Raw genomic sequence first — 19,019 nt, forward strand, 5'->3', positions numbered from 1 at the left:
TAGCTCTGCGTTGTCTGTGACTTTACAACTACTGCAGCTTTTTGAAATGTATAAGTGGAGTTTAAAAAAGTGATCCTGTGCTTGAGCAGCATACAGGGTAATGCATGTGGAGGCCAGAGACAATACCAGCTGACAGTGGGCCAGATGCACAATACACCATGGACTGGTCACCAGTCAGTATGTCATGTTAAGCTGTTGGTAAAACACACACTCACAAAGTTTCTTAGTAGATTCTTCAAAATTCACATAAATTCAGATTTAAAAAAAATCACCACATTAAAATGCAAACTGACAGTTTAAATTTTGGATGACAATACATATGTTTGAGACATAGAGATTCTGAGATCATTTTGTAGCCCCTTAAATACCCCGTGGATCCATACAGGTTCTGAAAATATGAAAAAAATCAATTCAACATATCCTTTTTTCACTTTGTAAAGCATTACACATCTGACAGGAAGAGAGAACTTAAGAAGTGCAGACTCATAAGATGATGTTTATATTTGTTTGACTGCTTTTCATTTTTAGGATTCATCATTTGTTTTTGAAATAATCTCCTTGGTGACACAGTTATTTCAAGGGTATTGTTTCAAATATTTCACAGATCTGAGGTCAAAACAAGGTCTGGCCTGAAAGCACCTGTTAAGTAACCAAGCTGATGTTACAACAGATAATTTCTCAGCAGGACATAAACAACTCGACCTTTGCTGAGCACATGTCATTTTCAGTAAAACAAATTGATGCAATATTTTCACAGGCAGTCCCTTTTGGTAATCTGTATTTGTAGAGTAAGCAATAATAAACCGTATATTTTTCTAACTTGTACTCAACTAGACAGAAGAGTTAAAATGATCCATCCAGTATGGTGCTTTTTGTGTTTGTGTAGAATTAGGGAGCTCTGCAATGCAGTGATGGTGTTTGGTTCTACATGCAATGACTGAACTACTGTTAAATACTTTGATAAGTAGAGATGAGACTGTTTGAATTTCATAAATATAATATCAATCTAATAAATATCCATATCTATGTAATACGTAAATACTATGTATCTGTTTAGTTAGTTATTTTTTTAATCTTGCGGGTGGTTAGTGCTTTGGCCAATAGCATGAAGGACCCTGGTTCGATTCTGACAGTGGCCCGCTTCATTTTAGTAATGAAAAAAAAAACCCACCAACATTCCTTGACATTAGCCGGTCCCTGGCAAATATAATGAAACTTCAAATAGCACATTGACGGTCCAACCTCTTTACAGTTGACACACTGTTGACACACAGGGGTGCTAAACTTTGTTTTGCAGCAACCTCTGTATTATTACACTCATTAACGTCGATGAAAATCAAAATTCTTTGTGCTTTTGTTTAAGTTTATCGAATTGCATCTCTTTCCAGAGAATATATATATGTATATGTATATATATATATATATATACACACATATATAATTAAATATAATTAAATGAATGCGTACAATCAAACAATTGATTTGTAAATTGTAATGACTCTTTTGGATTGAAAAATTGTTTCCTCTTTTGTAAAACCACAGTAATGCGAAACCATGGAAAGTTTCTAAAATTACAGCAAACAGAGTTTCTCAGACATCTGATGCAAGTAGTGTTGGCCAATAAAAAATCTATGGTCGGACAACTGATGGACTGATTCGCTGGTGGTGACTATATAAAGAACTGAATGTTTACATGCTGTTGACTGTCTAAAACTCTTCCATTCATCAAACCATGGACAGGAGTATGCTACTGGTTTTGTTGGCTCTGACGGTTCACCTGTTCATCACTGCTTTACCTTTTACAGATGCAGCTGCACTGGGAATTGATCATCTTCAACAGTCACCTCTTGAGGTGGTAAGAACATTTCCAAGGAGCTTTACTTGTCACACTAAGTCCTCAATTTAAACATGTTATTGGTAATTTCATTGTGGATCCCAATGACACAGGTCAAATAAAAATTTCAGAGGGTCTATCCAGATATAGTTAAATTGCATTTGATACACATGATTTAGAATACTACAAAAACAGCAAGATGGAAATGTACTCAGAGAATATTGCATTGAATATCTTTACCTTTCTTTTTTGGTGTATTTCGATTTCAATCTTTTTGATCCATTTGTTCAAACACAACTTATGCAAATTAACTGCCATCAATATAAGTATAGATATATTTTGTTTTAGTTCCAGACTGCAGACAGAAGACCCAAGAAGTTGGGAAGGTATCTCTGGAGTAACTGTCTGAAGGTACGAGGAGGATGTAGCCTTTTGGGAAGAATATATAAGGTAAAGTTATGTTCCTTTTTTTTTAATCTCACAAAATTTCTGAATGATTGCGTTTTGATATTTCAAATGGGAACAAAAAAAATCTTAAAATTCATGGAGATAGATATCTAATTTTCAAAATGTCATCAAGGACTAGCTGGTCGATACCATAAATAACATGGCATTCTTTTTTTTATTTATGCTACTCAGCCCCCAAGACTGGCGAAGATGAATGATGTCCTGTGGAAACCAAAGAAACATCAGCAATCTGACCAACTGCTCTCCCTTGCAAAAAAGGATCAAAATATTTAAAATGAAACATATATATATATATATATATGTGTTTCATTTTAAATATTTTGATCTATATAAATATATATATATATATATATAAATACACACACTCACACGCACACGCTTATACATATATATACACACACACACACACACACACATATGATATATACACGATACCTGTATATATATAGATCTTATATAGATCTTATATATATATATATATATATATATATATCATGTCAAGGACTGGAAATCAAGTTGAAAATATTACACTGCACTATAGTGCTTATGCAATTTGGGAAAACATATTGTGATCACAGTCCAATTCAAGAATAAAGGTTTCAAATTAGAGCTTGTGTGTCTTTTTACTGTTTGGTGGTATGTCTTTTGAGCATGATACAATAAAAGGAGAAAAGAACAATATGATGAGAAAAAAAAAAGATTTTAAATAGGACACAAAAATATTTGCTTCAATAATTACATGTTCTTGAAGAATTGAGGACATTGTATTAGGTTAGACAGAAATCTCCATGGACCGTGATGTTTGCAGAAAACATTGTGATCTGTGGTGAGAGCAGAGAACAAGTGTGAGGCTACAGGAAGTGGAAATCAAGAAGTTGAATGATTACAGGTACTTGGGGGCAACTGTCCAGAGCAACGAGGAGTGTGGAAAAGAGGTGAAGAGGCTTGTTCAAGTAGGCTGGGATGGGTGGGGAAAAGTGTCAGGGTTACAATGCAATAGAAGACTATCGGCCAGAGTGAAAGGAAAGGTGTACAAGACAGTGGTGAGACCAGTGATGCTTTATGCCCTAGAAACAGGACTATAATAATACAAGAATGTATTTTATATTTTGGTTCTCATGTCAAAAATATTAAAATGATAAGTAATTAGAAGTTCTGAACCTTTCACTCAACCTTGTGTATCTTCAAAACAAAAAAGGTGCTGGTACATGTCTTTAGTAATTACGATTCCATCTGACAGTCAGATATCAATATAAAATTAATGATCAATCAACACCAACATTTCGTCCCTGTAAAAAAAAAAGGATAATTATTTAATGGTTTAAAATTGAACGAATTACGAACTAACCATCATCTCCCACTTAGCCTGCACTCAGGTTCGTGGTGGAATTACTAATCCGTTAAATTTAAATAAACAGGGAAAAACGGCTATAGCTCTTTTCATTTAAACATGTTTAAAGCAAGGTCTTTTGTTCAGTAGAAAAAGAAAAAAAAAGATGATCCAATGTCATTCCAGGACTAATATAATATGACCACAAGATGGTGTCAGTTGCCTTTGTGGTTTATTTACTTGTTCATTTTTTACAAGAATTGGAGCATTATGGCTGAAATGTTATTTTCCGCTGTCCGTAAGTGTTATTGTTTACAATATAATGCTAACAATACATTTATGCATTATTGCTGTCCAATATCCATTTATTTAACAGATGCTCTCTCTGGGACTAGTCAGTTGTTGTTTTCTTGGGACATCATTTGTGCTGATATGAGCAGAAAAGTAAAGGAGGTAGAAGGAGCTCCAGCACAGAAGCCTGGATCTGGATCTGTGTATTGCCAGTTTTGATCGACCTCATATGTCTTTTTAACCACCCATCAAAGAGGGGACTCCTAATTTTATACTTGTTATGGCACTGGTTATTTATACTGATATATTGCCATATATATTGCTATATATTGTCATAAAATTATTTATATGTTATATTTTATGAAAAAAATCAGAAATTATGTTTTATCATCATCTGAAAATTAATTGAATAGATTGAAAGAATTGATCTTTTAAAAATCTGTTAAACACCAGCAAGATAAATACCCAAAAACCATCTGAGGTTAGCATACAACTAAGAACCTGTGGGAAACCTACCTAAATATTCAAGTCTGCACAGTCTTGTTTGCTTTAATAACATATTATTATAAGTATTTACCTTATATTTATGGTGATCAGTTTTCAGGGTAAACAATTACTTTTTCCGGATACTGCTAAATTTGTATTTGCTCAACGAGCCGAGAGCTCCTCACAAATGTTACTGACTCTTGCATTGTCTTGGCAATCCAAGTCCTTTGCTTAAGGAGGAGCACAATTCACTCACTATTCAAATCACTGATAGGGTGAATCACCGATATTATCCGTAAACCATGAACACCATTACTTGGTTGTAAAGATGTTGGTTCATAAATTAAAAACCAACTATATTTCAATTTCATTTGAAGCATTGACAGCTCTGTTTGAGTTAAAATCTAGAAGTTCAATCACAAAGTCATGACATTCTGCAGTAAGTGAAGCTACTTTTGTTCTCTTATTATCTGTGACAAGCATTAATTCACATTTGCCTGAAAAGAAACCAAAAATTGGAACACCCAAGACAACCAATCTTTGTTTTACCTGACATAGTGAATGGCACAGTCCAGACATAACTGCATAATAACTTCAGGTCTGTGACAAAGAAAGAAAGCTCTGGACAGATCTGGTTTTCATTAAAAAGTGTTTGCAGTAGACATGGGAACAGTCGCTTACCAGCACTTCTTTGTTCACCAATGTTGTCTTAAATTGAAAAATATATAATCAATAGATTCCATAGATTTCATGTACATATAATACTTAGGCCCTAAAATGTTGATGGATTTCTCATGATAGGATATGATAAGTTTGTTTTTGTATTTTCACAATTCACACAACGCTTAGTGTTATTTTCTCCATTCCTTGTGGTTTTAGCCGCAGTGTTCTGTGATCAACAAACCTGATCTGATGAAACTGTGCCGAGAGAGTTTACAGATTTTCAGCGTTGTTTAAAATACTTGCTTTGGCAGGCAAAGTGAGGGTTCTGCTTTTCTTTCCCTTCACGTTCCTTATTTGGTATAATGAAATGCAGTAATGACACGCTGCCAGCATACTCTCTTTATCTTCGAGGAAACATCTTCACCAGTTTATTTAAAACTGAAGCTTACTAATGAGCGAGTCATCTCACGTGATTTTTCTCCTCCAAGTCACCAAAGATTTCTAGGAGAACTAGGAGCCTGCTCTTTTGCGAGTGCAAGCAGAAGCAGTCACTGAAGGTAGGCCTGGTGTCTGAGTTGCAAACTGCTTACATTTCACACTTTCTGATGTCACCATCTCTTGCAACTAACAACAAGATGCATTTTATGAGATTTGTCGATTCTGTAGATTCATTTTTCTTTAGTTTTCAAGTGATCCAAATGTATTATCTTACATGGGGGGCTGCCCCAATTTTGTAACTATAAAACACTTAAATGTAAATAGATACTTAAATGTTAACTGGAGGAGGATGGTGGTACACAACATTACCCCACGTGCAGTAAATTGCTTAGCATGGACAATATCCATAATTTTTTGTCAATACAACAATATCTACATTTGTCAATACAACACCTCAGCCAATTATGCAATGACTTGTCATATCACACTCATGGGCATATATTGGAATTGCTTAATTATTCACAAGTTGTGCAATATATTTATATATTTGTGTGTGTGTGTGTGTATATATGTATATACATATATATATATACATACATATATATATATATATATATATATATATATATATATATATATATACATATACACACACACATATATATATCAATATATATCACTTGTATATATATATGTGCATATATAAACTTCTTCTTCTTCTTCTTCTTCTTTCGGCTTTTCCCGTTAGGGGTCGCCACAGCGAGTCAACTTTCTCCATCTAACCCTATTCTCTGTATCTTCCTCTCTCACACCAGCTACTTTCATATCCTCTCTCACTACGTCCATAAATCTTCTCTTTGGTCTTCCTCGAGACCTCTTGCCTGGCAGCTCCAATTCCAGCATCCGTCTACCAATATATTCACTATCTCTTCTCTGTACATGACCGAACCATCTCAGTCTGGCTTCTCTGACCTTCTCTCCAAAACATCGAACATGTGCCGTCCCTCTGATAGATTCATTCCTGATCCTATCCATCCTGGTCACTTCCAAAGAGAACCTCAACATCTTCATCTCTGCAACCTCTAGTTCTGCCTGCTGTCTTTTGGTCATTGTAACAGTTTCTAGTCCATACATCATCGCTGGTCTCACCACTGTCTTGTACACCTTTCCTTTTATTCTGGCCGATAGTCTTCTATCACATAGTACCCCTGACACTTTTCTCCACCCATTCCAACCTGCTTGGACCCGTCTCTTCACCTCTTTTCCGCACTCTCCGTTGCTCTGGACTGTTGACCCTAAGTACCTGAAATCCTCCAGCTTCTTGATCTCCATTCCCTGTAGCCTCACCGCTCCACCCGAGTTCCTCTCATTCACACACATATATTCTGTCTTGCTGCGACTAACTTTCATTCCTCTCCTTTCCAGAGCATACCTCCACCTCTCTAGATTTTCCTCTACCTGTTGTCTGCTCTCACTACAGATCACAATGTCATCCGCAAACATCATGGTCCATGGGGATTCCTGTCTAACCTCATCTGTCAGCCTATCCATCACCATTGCGAACAAGAAGGGGCTCAGTGCTGATCCCTGATGGAGTCCCACCTCCACCTTGAACTTCTCTGTTACCCCTACAGCACACCGTACCAGTGTCTCACAGCTAGCATACATGTCCTGCACCAGTCCAACATACTTCTCTGCCACTCCAGACTTCCTCATACAATACCAGAGCTCCTCTCTTGGCACCCTGTCATATGCTTTTTCTAGGTCTACAAAAACGCAGTGCAACTCCCTCTGGCCTTCTCTGTACTTTTCTATTAGCATTCTCAACGCAAATACTGCATCTGTAGTACTCTTCCTAGGCATGAAGCCATACTGCTGTTCACAAATGCTGACTTCTGCTCTCAGTCTAGTTTCCACTACTCTTTCCCATAACTTCATTGTATGGCTCATCAACTTTATCCCTCTGTAGTTGCCACAATTCTGCACATCCCCTTTATTCTTAAAAATAGGCACCATCACACTTTGTCTCCATTCTTCAGGCATCTTCTCACTCTCTAAGATCCTGTTGAATAATCTAGTCAGAAAATCTACCGCTGCCTCTCCTAGACACTTCCACACCTCCACAGGTATATCATCAGGACCAACTGCTTTTCCACTCTTCATCCTCTTCAATGCCTTCCTCACTTCACTTTTACTAATTTTTGCTACTTTGTGGTCTACAATAGTCACCTCTTCTACCCTTGCCTCTCTTTCATTTTCCACATTCATCAGTTCTTCAAAGTACTCTTTCCATCTTCCCATCACTCTTCTAGCATCTGTCAATACATTTCCCTCTCTGTCCTTTATCACCCGGACCTGTTGTACATCCTTTGCATCTTTATCTCTCTGTTTCGCCAACCTGTATAGATCATTCTCACCCTCCTTACTATCCAACCGAGCATACAAGTCATCATAAGCCCTTTGTTTTGCCTTTGCTACCTCTATCTTTACCTTTCGCCGCACCTCCCTGAACTCCTGTCTGTTCTCTTCAGTTCTCTCAGTATCCCACTTCTTCTTCGCTAACCGCTTTCTCTGTATACACTCCTGCACTTCCTCATTCCACCACCAAGTCTCCTTATCTACTTTCCTTCCAGATGACACACCAAGTACTCTTTTACCTGTCTCCCTGATAGCACTAGCTGTAGTTGTCCAATCATCTGGAAGCTCACCCTGACCACCCAGACCCTTTCTCAACTCCTCCCTGAAAACCATGCAACACTCCTCCCTTTTCAGCTTCCACCATTTTGTCCTCTGCTCTGCCTTTGTCCTCTTCATCTTCCTTGTCACCAGAGTCATCCTACAAACCACCATCCTATGCTGTCTGGCTACACTCTCACCTACAACTACTTTGCAGTCACTAATCTCTTTCAGGTTACCTCGTCTATACAAGATGTAGTCTACCTGCGTGCTCCTACCTCCGCTCTTATAAGTTACCCTATGTTCCTGTTTTTTCTGGAAAAAGGTGTTCACTACAGCCATTTCCATCCTTTTTGCAAAATCTACCACCATCTGTCCCTCTGCATTCCTATCCTGGATACCAAATCTGCCCATCACTTCTTCATCCCCTCTATTGCCTTCACCAACATGTCCATTGAAGTCTGCACCAATGACCACTCTCTCATTTCTGGGAATATTCTGCATCACTTCATCTAACTCATTCCAGAACTTCTCCTTCTCTTCAGATTCACATCCCACCTGCGGGGCATAGCCACTAACAACATTGAGCATCACACCTTCGATTTCCAGTTTCAGACTCATAAGTCTATCTGACATTCTTTTCACCTCTAGGACGTTCCTAACAAACTCCTCCTTCAAGATAACTCCTACTCCATTTCTCTTCTTGTCAGTACCATAATAGTACAACTTAAAGCCTGCTCCTAAGCTTCTAGCCTTACTACCTTTCCACCTGGTCTCCTGGACACACAGTATATCCACCTTCCTTCTCTGCATCATGTCGACCAGCTCTCTACCTTTTCCTGTCATAGTCCCAACATTCAAAGTCCCTACTCTCAGTCCCAGACTCTTTCCCTTCCTCCTCTCTCTCTGCTTCCGAACACGCACTCCTCCTCTTCTTCTTGTTCTTGTTCTTCGACCCACAGTAGCCCAATTTCCATTAGTACCCTGTAGGTCATCAGTACCAATGGCGGTCGTTGTTAACCCGGTCCGCGACCGATCCGGTATGGTATAGTTTTGGTTGTCTCGCATATTTGGTTTTGGCAAAAGTTTTACGCCGGATGCCCTTCCTGACGCAACCCTCTGCATTTATCCGGGCTTGGGACCGGCACAGGGAGACACTGCTCCGTGCCCCCCCAAGGCAGGCTTGGAGAGGCACGGGCCAGTGCCGCCCTGAGGCTGCATTATATGTGCATATATAAACACATACACTATATACTGTATAGGCGAATAGGTAGCAATGCATTAAGTATTTTTCATTTCCTTCTATTTCTTGCTTGACCAACACTATGATCAATCAAATGTGCTTCATGAATAACTGTATTGATAATTATAATGTCACTATAAATTATACATCAAGTAAATAATGAAAAGGGTGCCTCCAATTTCCTGGAATTTCAGATAGTTCTGCTTTAATTGACATGTTCAAATCTTTGCTTGCTGAGGTGCATCTCATAGTACAGTATAAAAAATATTCTTGAAGAAATTTCCTACATATCCTTGCTGCTATAATTCACAGAATCATCCCGATTATAATGCAAGCTCACTGCTGCCAAATAGCAAACCATGTATTGTGGCGCATGTTTGAAGGAATGGCTATCTTGACGGAAGACTATTATTACCAAGCAAACATGAGTTTCACATTTAGCTACGATGGCGTTTCCTACCTCTGTGAGAAGGTGGACACTTTTGCAGGACTCTGTCTTTCTTCTAGTTATGTAATGTTTGTCTGCTGGTGGTTCTGGCTGGGAACTGCTCCTGGTGGCCTTTAGACAATTTTCTGCTACCACCTTATTTGCCTGTACTTTTCCACTTCTTACCAAGACAAACTCCCATTAATGCTCTCACTCCCATTAAATCATACAAAGTACTGCAACAGACTTGGAGATAGCTATCTTCTTTCCCCGTTCTTGAAAATAGGTTCCAAATTCAGCAACCTCAAATCATGTGGTGGAGTGATTTTGAGTTGTTCCCTGACATCTGAATGGGTGAATGACTGGGAGAGTTTTCACTGAGGCCATGTTCTTGATGCCCTGCCAAACACCTTGTGCACATTACATTGCAGTCATTTGACAGACGCCGATGCCGGGGATTGAACCCAGGACCTCATACATGCAAAGCATGCGCTCTACCACTAAGGTACATACCACACCTTGTTTTTATATTTCAGCTTGGTAGTTTTAATGGCACACTTGACCTCCTTATTAAGGAGATGTAGGATGAGACAGTCTCCACCTGATCACTGATGTTCCCAGATGAGGACATAAGGCTATCCCAGTCTGTGGATTCAAAGCATCATATTTATATGCTTCATGGATGGAAAGTTCTCCTCGAGATTAGAGTTGCTGCTGGGATTTCTGATTTCCAACCTGGTAATGATGATCTGCTATTGGAATATAGGACGAGAAATAAAGAACCTCAACTGTGAACAGAGTTGAGAGGGGGAGAGCCCTTCCAATGATCCTGACAGTAGAGGGTCACTGAATTACCACATCACCTGCTACATTCCCAAGACGTACTAGGCCATGGACCATGCATATGATGTAATGAGCCACTGCAGGCTGAGTAATGCGCTTGACCAGGGGACTCAGGTTGGCGTCTGATCCTCATCCACTTTGTCCTGAACCCACTAATCTACACTTTCATGGAGTTTTCCTGCATGATAAAAGCGGGAAAAGCAATTTGGGGAGGAGGAAGAGAAGACAGGGAGGAGACACTGCAGCAGATGATGAAGGGACAGTCATGTCATTTGAATAGTGGGTCCTTGGAAACCAACAAATATTCACCCTCATGTACCCGTTGTTCTTAATGACTACAGTAGTGCAATGCTATCAATTGGACATATTCTGTGTGAATAGTTAGAAACACTAATACCGGGGGCCTTGACACATCTTGGCTGTAGAAAACAATATAAACCCATGAAAAATAATTATAAAATTCACTAACACCGAGTCACCTTTAAGTACAGAACCAACTGATTGATCATTAACTTTTGTCAATTTGAATAATTACCGGTAACTTGTATGTATAAATTAAATCATGGATGTAATTCAAAAGAAACTGAAAATACAAAAGTGGATTCATTATATACCACTTATATCAAAACAAATCCAACTGATATTGTATCACAGCTCAATCTGCTCAGATGACGCCTGCATCTCTTCATTGACAGTCAACTCTTCATAAGTACCAGCTCCATCCTCCTAGTCTGTCGGAGTGTTGTTGAGCAAGGCACTGAGCTCCTACCTGCTCCCCTGGCGCTGGTGGATGGCGGCCTACTATTCATGGTGATGGGTTAATTGCAGAGAATGCATTTTCCCATGGGGATAAAGGATAAATTATAAAAATTGTAATTATTCTGCCATCAGATAATGCTGCCACAGCCTCAGTTGTTCAAACTGATGTTTCTCTCTTAGTGCAGGAGCGGTGGTGTCGCAACTGCGCCTGTACCCCGCTGTTACATATTGTGAATATTTATATCCCAGCTCTGCGCGATAAACTTAACCCTTAACAATTATTTTACATATTGAACCAACCATCAGGATGGTTTTAAACAGATGGAACTGCTTACACATCCAGCTTCAAAAGGTCTTCAGTGTTTGGAGGACTTGACTTTGCTTTTCATATGTGTATAAATGTAAATATGTGTATCTACCCATTTAGGTAGTCAATTCAATTTTGAAAGCAAGGATCCAACAAAACTCACTGATTTGGACTGGTCTTTGCAGTTCCACAGCTGTGAATTAATGACAGGAACAGAGTACTTGGTAGTTCTGATTATATTGACTGTATATGTTGGTTTCCTTCTTCTAAAGAAGAGGCAACGAATCAGATGTTGGATATCTGGCATTTGGTGTAGAGAACATTTACCCAGGATTGTCATTTAGTGAGGGCAGCACGGTGGCGCAGTGGTTTGCACCTCCGCCTAACAGCACAAAGGACCCTGGTTCAATGGAAAAAAATGGGAAAAATTGCCCTGAATGAGTGAGTCAATGATTGTTTGTCTATATATGTGGCCCTGCGATTGACTGGCAACCAGATCCAGGGTGTACCCTGCCTCTCGCACGATGACAGCTGAGATAGGCTCCATCATCCCTTGCGACCCTGAATGCAGGATGAGCGGAAGAAGATGGATGGATGAATGGATGGATGCCATCTAGTGAGTGAACAAAACATTCAGTTCAACAAAAAAATTGTAATTCAAACAGGAATCTGGTTTCCATACTTCCTTAGGAAATGTACATCTTTAGTCAAAGGGAAAGTTGACAATTTACATAACATTTTGAAAAAAAAGTGCAAATAATTTAACAAAAACAACTTCCGGGAATCAAAACCTGATAAATATACAAAAATATGAACCAACAATCTTAAGTTTAACAAAATAGAACCAATAACTTTTTCTCTTAAAGTTAGTAAAAGTACTTATTTGAATGCAGAACTATAATGATACCAGTTTATGAAACCAAATCTTAGAGGCCTAGAACAATAGGCACAGCACTTAAGAAAATAAATCTTTCTGGCATTTTCTAATGAGAACATGACAACATTCTAAACAAAATAGTCACTCATTATTTACAATCTACCTTATAAATCATATTCAGCAGGGAAAGTTGTTCGAGGCTATCATATGATGCTTTATATGCAATAGAGACACTGTCCCATTGTTATACCCACTCAAATATTTGTAAAAGTGTCAATACTGTATAAATATGACCTGCTGTAAATGTCAGTTTAAGCATACCACTGTCACAGTTCCAAATGTTGACAGGAAACGAGGCAGTAATCCTCATATCAGAGGCTGTCCTCCGCACTTGGCTCATGAGTAGACATGTTTAGTCAGGAAGGATTTATCCTGGCTTACATTCACATATGCAACTTATTTCTATGTATACATTTACCCTGTAAACCATGGCTGGAACATAGCAGTGGTAACATTTTCAGAGGAATGACCTGTGTCGATAGTGGCACACTATTGCATAAACTGTGCAATTTTTACAATCAATACATATAATTGCGAACTACCTTCTTAAGAAGGATATTGGTGGTTCCTGAGATTGTATAATCAAATCTCCCTGTCAGTCATCAGTAATTAAGAATCTTGACGTCAAAGATGTCGGACACTTCATTATTTCCATCCAGATTGAAGCTGTAGCCCATGTCTGTGAACAAATATGCAAAAAGTAAGTGTATTTAAATATTCACAACTAGATTTCTACCCTTTTCATCATACTAAAACAGATTTGGAAATACTTGCCATCAGTGGACATCAGCTCATCAATTAGATCAACACCATCTGCAAGTACAAAATAAATCTTTGTACAAACTTTCATCCCAAGGAGGTGAACAATTTTATGGATGATTACTGACCATGAAATAAGGATAAAGAATCAAAAAATATATCAGGATCAGTAGGATAGGCAAATTGAGGTGAAATCTATCGAAAAGGCTCAACAAAAGTGTAACTAAGACAAATGTGATAAAGTCTCATTGTTGGTTGCAATTAGAGACTATTATGATAGTGCACATCCCTCACCATGTCTGTTGCACTTCATCTGATCCTCAAATGTGTCCAATAGTGGCTGACTTTCTGGGCCAGCAAGGTCCTTTTGGTGGTGCTCAAAAATTGATTGAAGCTCAGCGGGAAACTCTGCCCAGGAGATAGGAAGTTTGACCAGAGATGTTAGCTGTACTTCCCAAATTTCCAGTGGTATACAAGCCCCAGGAGTGTTGGAATTCTGAAGAAATTAACAAAGTCTAGTTGCCATAATGTTTAACAACAGATACTGTAAACCGGATGACTAACAATCTTTACAGGTATCCAACTTATATCTTAAGTTTTCCGTGTAATCTATAGTGTTAATTAAAAGATAAAAAAAGATAAAAATAAAAAAAGATAAAAAAGCTTTGATGTATTTTTACAAACACTGAAAGTTTTTAGGAAACTGCCCTCCATTTTTGTCTACTTTCTAAAAATGACCAAAAATAACAAGTTTAACGGTACAAATGTCATATCTCTGGTTTATTGAAAATGGCTGACTGCGTGAGTTTTCATATTTTAAATTTAGCATATCTGTTGAATCTGTTCCAATCATGTTGCCACTGTAACAATGACAAAAGTTTAGTTTTGTGAACTACATTAGCACAATGGTTTGTTTTTTTATGATAAGCTGCAAACATAACTACTGCTCAGTCTTATTTCAGATTTTAGCCATTATGGTTTCAAAGGGAAAATATGCCAGGACTTAATATGGACATAGGATAACTCTGTACAGAGAAATCAGTGGGAAGCAACAGACTGCTTCCTCTTCTTTCTTCTCCTTTCGGCCTTTCCCTTCAGAGGTTGCCACAGCAAACCAACCTTCTCCGTCTAACCCTATTCTTTGTATCCTCCTCTCTCACACCAACTAGCATCATAGTCTCTCTCACTACATCTATAAATCTTCTCTTTGGTTTTCCTCTAGACCTCCTGCCTGGCAGCTCTAATTCCAGCATCCGTCTACCAATATATTCACTTTATGCAGCCTCAATTCAGCTATGCACACCAAATGCCCAATACATTGATTAATAATTATCTACACCACTTATCCTGCAGTCAGGGCAGGTTTTACCAAGTACACCTGCTCCACATTAAGAGGAGCATGAATTTGCCCTTACCCATGTGTGGACGAGGTGGGGTAGACATTGGCGTCAGGACTTCATTCTCTGGCAGCACCTTCTGGCGGTCTGAGTGGGGATGCCATTTGCAACAAGATGAGGTGGAGTTAGATGTGAAGTAGTGAGCCACTGAGACAGGCACCCTCTGCAGCCTGGCTGGGGTGCTGGGTGGAGTTGGCATTGAACAGATCTCATCAGTGGGTGGCACTGGGAAGACAACAGGTACGTTGTAGTCTGAATCCCTGTTGATGAGCATGACCTGGATGGGAGCTGTCTGGCTGCGTAGGTTTATCTGGTGCTTCTTCTGACCACTCTGGCCCTGAGATGAAGCAATGTGGAGATCACACCATCAGCGATAAGCCAAAATTAGGGCAGTGTCTGAGCTCAAGCAGATAAGCTCAATTAGAATTCAATTTTCTAACTTTTTCATTGCAAAAATTAATGGGAATAATATTTTCAAAACTTGTGTCTGTGATGACTGACTAGGGTTTGAATAATGTCAAAGAAAATGGCACATCTAAATTAAATGTAAAAAAAATGTCAAACGTTTATTAACTAACCAACCGTTTCAGGTAATGGCACCTCTAACTGAGTTCCCACAGGGGCCACAACAGCAAGAAGAGTGTCTTCATTGAATGCGTTGCAGATATCTTCATGAGTAACAAATTTATAAGTAATGATGTGTTAAGGAAATTGAAAAAGGGCTACGTGTGAAACAATGACAGATAAACATGGCTGAGCGTTGCACTATTCAAGATAGCCTGGATTTTACAGGAGACAGACAATAGGTATTCTATTAATAATCCTTCCTTGATAGGATTTTGGCTATTAAATTAGTGAATAGTGGTAAAGAGGAACAAGTAGGGATATTTTTACCTTTCAAAAGAATAAATACAATGTCAAGAGAACTGAAATGACAAACTCTTACATGCAACATTTCAAATAGTAAAGCGACATATACAAAATAATCATAAACATGTAAAAAATTGACTCACTTAAAAATGTTTATCAAATGTTAAGTGGATTCAAGAGAAGTGTATTATGCTGCGTTTATAAAAAATATTTGGTTTCAGTCTTTCTTATCATGAAGTGTTAAAGCAAAGAGATCAATAACGATTAATATTAGATGCTGTCTGAACACTGGTGTTACTTGAAACAATAGTAAAAGCCAATATTATACTGAATCTGTCTGTGAAGATTCAAAATCATCCAGGTCATGGTTCTCTTTTTCAAATTTTGTTGTAGCAACTGGATGATTTTCTTGAAGACTTTTCACTACCACTCATCTGAGAGGCTTCTTTAGTTCCAAGGCACTTCTTCAACTCTGTAGTGTTGCTACCATAAAATTTGAAAATTAGATTGTAACAGAATATTTTTTTTCAGCAGGAAAGGATATCTGCTGGCATTAGGATCATTGTTAATGCGTTTCATGTCCTCCTCCAGCCATGCCTTCTGCTTGTCCAGCTCTCTCTCTTTGTCCTCTAGTTCAGCGATCTCAGCTTTCAGACTTTTTAGCTGTTCCATAACCTCTTGGCTTTCACTTCCCATGTCATCCCCCCTGGGCATGAAGACAATAAAGAGGAAATGTACATAAGAAAACCCCTGGTTAAATTAGTACAAATATACCCCAAACTATTCTGGCAGGATTTGATTCATGAGAATCATGTAAGGTATACAACTAAGTGCTTACTATCTTAAACATTTCTGTTGAGATTAAAATCGCAACTGATGTACCTGATCACATTTCAAGCAATTAAAAATGTGAGGTTAAGAAAGAAGAAGAGTTTTTTTTAAAACCTCCACTGGATTATATTCTTGTTTTTCTTCTCTATCAGCCCCACGCCTTCCAGGACATTGGTGATGTCATAAATCCGCCTCTTCTGTTTGACTGCCAAGCTGTCAGCAGCCTGATCATTTGGGAAAACATCCATAGAGAGGTTTATTAAGTAGCATGGTAGAAAAGATACATCATAGACAATACGCGAATCAGGAGAGCAATATTTTTCAGCAAGTTTGTGACATAACGAGAATTATGTAAATTTAGCATCTTCGCCTGCACAAGAATAATTCATGCTCCTCTACAGAGGCGAACCATCAAATAGCTGAGAAGAGAGGGAAAAGAATTTAACATGTTTGCAGAGTTAAATGCTGTGATGAAAAAAACATAAAAATGAATAAACCTATCAAGTCAAAACAAGTTGCTTTACTTGAATGGTACGTGTAGCAACCAAATCAGCAGGAGGCAATTTTAACAAGTGAAAAGCCTTGGCAGGCTTTATATTCAAGGTCATCAGCATTACAAAAGCATCTGTGACTTAACTAATTTATGATATTGTGAAGGGTGTAGTATTAATAAATCTGAAGCTCAATTTATACGTTTCTGAATGTCTGGAGTCCTTATTACGATTGATTTTTCTCTTTTAATTTTATTCAGTGGTAATCAAGCGTCATTAGATTGAACATATACTTTTTCGTCAATTCTAACTTTTATTTTTCCATTAGTCATCATTTAGCCAGCTGAACCTTTTGCTCGGCTATTTTGAAAATCTCAAAACTCGTCATTACGAATTGCTGTTTTTACATTATTTTGATATATTCTTTGTATTTGGGATTTGACTTCTCATGATTTTAATGTCAATTAAACTGCCTTACTGCCACAATAATGCTAAATGAATATAACACAAGCTCCAAGGCTTATTTCAAATGTTACTCCGGACCCATGCCTCCTTGTCATGTCAAATTAAGTGAAAATTAAAGTTATAAAATACACTTGTAGCACCTCGCCTGGAAAACCAAACACCGCGTCTATAAACTTTTTTTTGTTTGTTTTAATTTAAGCAAGCGCTTTCCCTAAAAATGTCAGCAATGGCGGCTAGCTAACATGACGCCACCTGGAGAAAAAACTGGTGCACCTGACGAGGCCCATTTGAGACTGACCATCCTTTGTTCACATCTGGTGACTGCTTCGAAAGCACAACAACAAAAGAAAGCAATATTGAGGCTGATCTATACATTTAACTGACCACTTTCAAATCAAGAACGCCATCCTTTGCCTCCTTTAGCAGATTGACAAACTTCATCGTGAGAAGACCCAAACTTTTCTCGTGGCGACTCGGTGTCGAGCGGACGCTCTCCGTTTTGCCAAAATCCATTTTCTTTCAGTAAAAACACGCTTTACTTTTCCTTTTAGAAGAGTGGCTCACATGCGTGAGTCCACAAATTTACCATATATAGTATAGATTTAGATACGTGCGTCAGACTACGCGGACACCGCGCGGCTGGATTCCTCAAAGTGTGACCGTTGCGTTTGGGTTGTGGCTGCCACAGCAACGCTTGTCACGCTCCCCCCACTCGACCCTCAATTACAGCAGATGACCCCGCCCTTCAACTTTTGAGGGCGAAATGGGTGAAAATAGAGGGTAGGGCTGGGACTTTAATTGTAAACATTTATCCTTTATTAAATTGGTTTTCTACAATGAACCCAATCATGGATGTCCACAAGTTAGTGTCTTGCTCAACAACGCAATCGGAATTGAACCAGGATGTTCAGTTCCAAAGACGAGCGCTCTACCTCCCTCCGTTTATGTAATTTAATGGAATTTTGTTGAATTACCAAAAGCAAAATCAACACTAAAGCTTAATCTACAGGTGACTCTTTCCTGGTAGTCAGTGCTGGTGATTTGGGACGATTTTGAGAAGCGGGTCAAATGGTCCAAAACCCCTCAACAGAGGGAACGCTGGAGGAGCAGCTCCTGGACGAACTGTTGACCCCCTGAATTGACATCTCGCACCATTTTTTCAAGAATAGTTGGAAATTATGAAGAAAAGACTGCATTGTGTGGCAAGTTCAGTTTCATTGGAGAGGAATTTTTCCAAGATGAAACTGACTAGTCCTGGAAAGAAGTGCAAGCTTGTTTTCCTGAATGCCAATTTATCACTGTGATTGTAACTTATCACCATTGCTAAGTCACATTTGCACAACTGTAGCCTACAGTTGTCTTACTCAAATGTTGCTCTTTTCTTATTTAACTGTATTTTTGCAGTTGTATTTCTATTTACACAAAGAAAAATAAAAGTTTGCCCTCCAGAGAATTGTTATTTCACAATGAACAGGATTATTTCCCTTTATTTGTGGCCAAGAAT

At 38.5% G+C, this 19,019-nt stretch overlaps 1 protein-coding gene, 1 long non-coding RNA gene and 1 pseudogene across 2 annotated transcripts; 2 read left to right on the forward strand and 1 right to left on the reverse strand.

The window, feature by feature from the left end:
• Positions 1–1,691: 1,691 nt before the first annotated feature.
• On the forward strand, positions 1,692–2,908 carry LOC147217631 (uncharacterized). The gene is made up of 3 exons (XR_015108958.1): positions 1,692–1,855; positions 2,183–2,284; positions 2,474–2,908. It is a non-coding gene; the product is annotated as an uncharacterized LOC147217631 (long non-coding RNA).
• Positions 2,909–5,447: 2,539 nt separating this feature from the next.
• LOC147217632 (uncharacterized) lies at positions 5,448–8,656 on the forward strand (annotated as a pseudogene).
• A 4,231-nt stretch (positions 8,657–12,887) lies between these two features.
• e2f5 (E2F transcription factor 5) lies at positions 12,888–18,161 on the reverse strand. Its single transcript, XM_086175994.1, has 8 exons — positions 17,900–18,161; positions 16,674–16,783; positions 16,273–16,434; positions 15,441–15,549; positions 14,877–15,195; positions 13,756–13,869; positions 13,477–13,515; positions 12,888–13,381 (listed from the first exon to the last, which is right to left on the reverse strand). Exons 1-8 carry the CDS (start codon positions 18,026–18,028, stop codon positions 13,305–13,307), a joined length of 1,059 nt encoding a protein of 352 aa, XP_086032120.1. The 5' UTR covers positions 18,029–18,161; the 3' UTR covers positions 12,888–13,304.
• Positions 18,162–19,019: the final 858 nt, after the last annotated feature.

The sequence above is a fragment of the Fistularia commersonii genome, chromosome 28, assembly GCF_037954325.1.
Source record: "Fistularia commersonii isolate RoL2024-O1a breed Wild chromosome 28, RoL_Fcom_v1.0, whole genome shotgun sequence".
Lineage (NCBI taxonomy): Eukaryota > Metazoa > Chordata > Actinopteri > Syngnathiformes > Fistulariidae > Fistularia > Fistularia commersonii.

Excerpts from the sequence above, each read along its gene's own strand:
- e2f5 (XM_086175994.1), bottom strand. The coding sequence starts at position 18,028 with ATGGATTTTGGCAAAACGGAGAGCGTCCGCTCGACACCGAGTCGCCAC. Across the intron at positions 16,435-16,673 it reads AAGAATATAATCCAGTGGAG|GGGGGATGACATGGGAAGTG; the intron begins GTTTTAAAAAAA and ends CTTCATGCCCAG. Across the intron at positions 15,550-16,272 it reads AATGATCCTAATGCCAGCAG|TTATAAATTTGTTACTCATG; the intron begins ATATCCTTTCCT and ends ACACATCATTAC.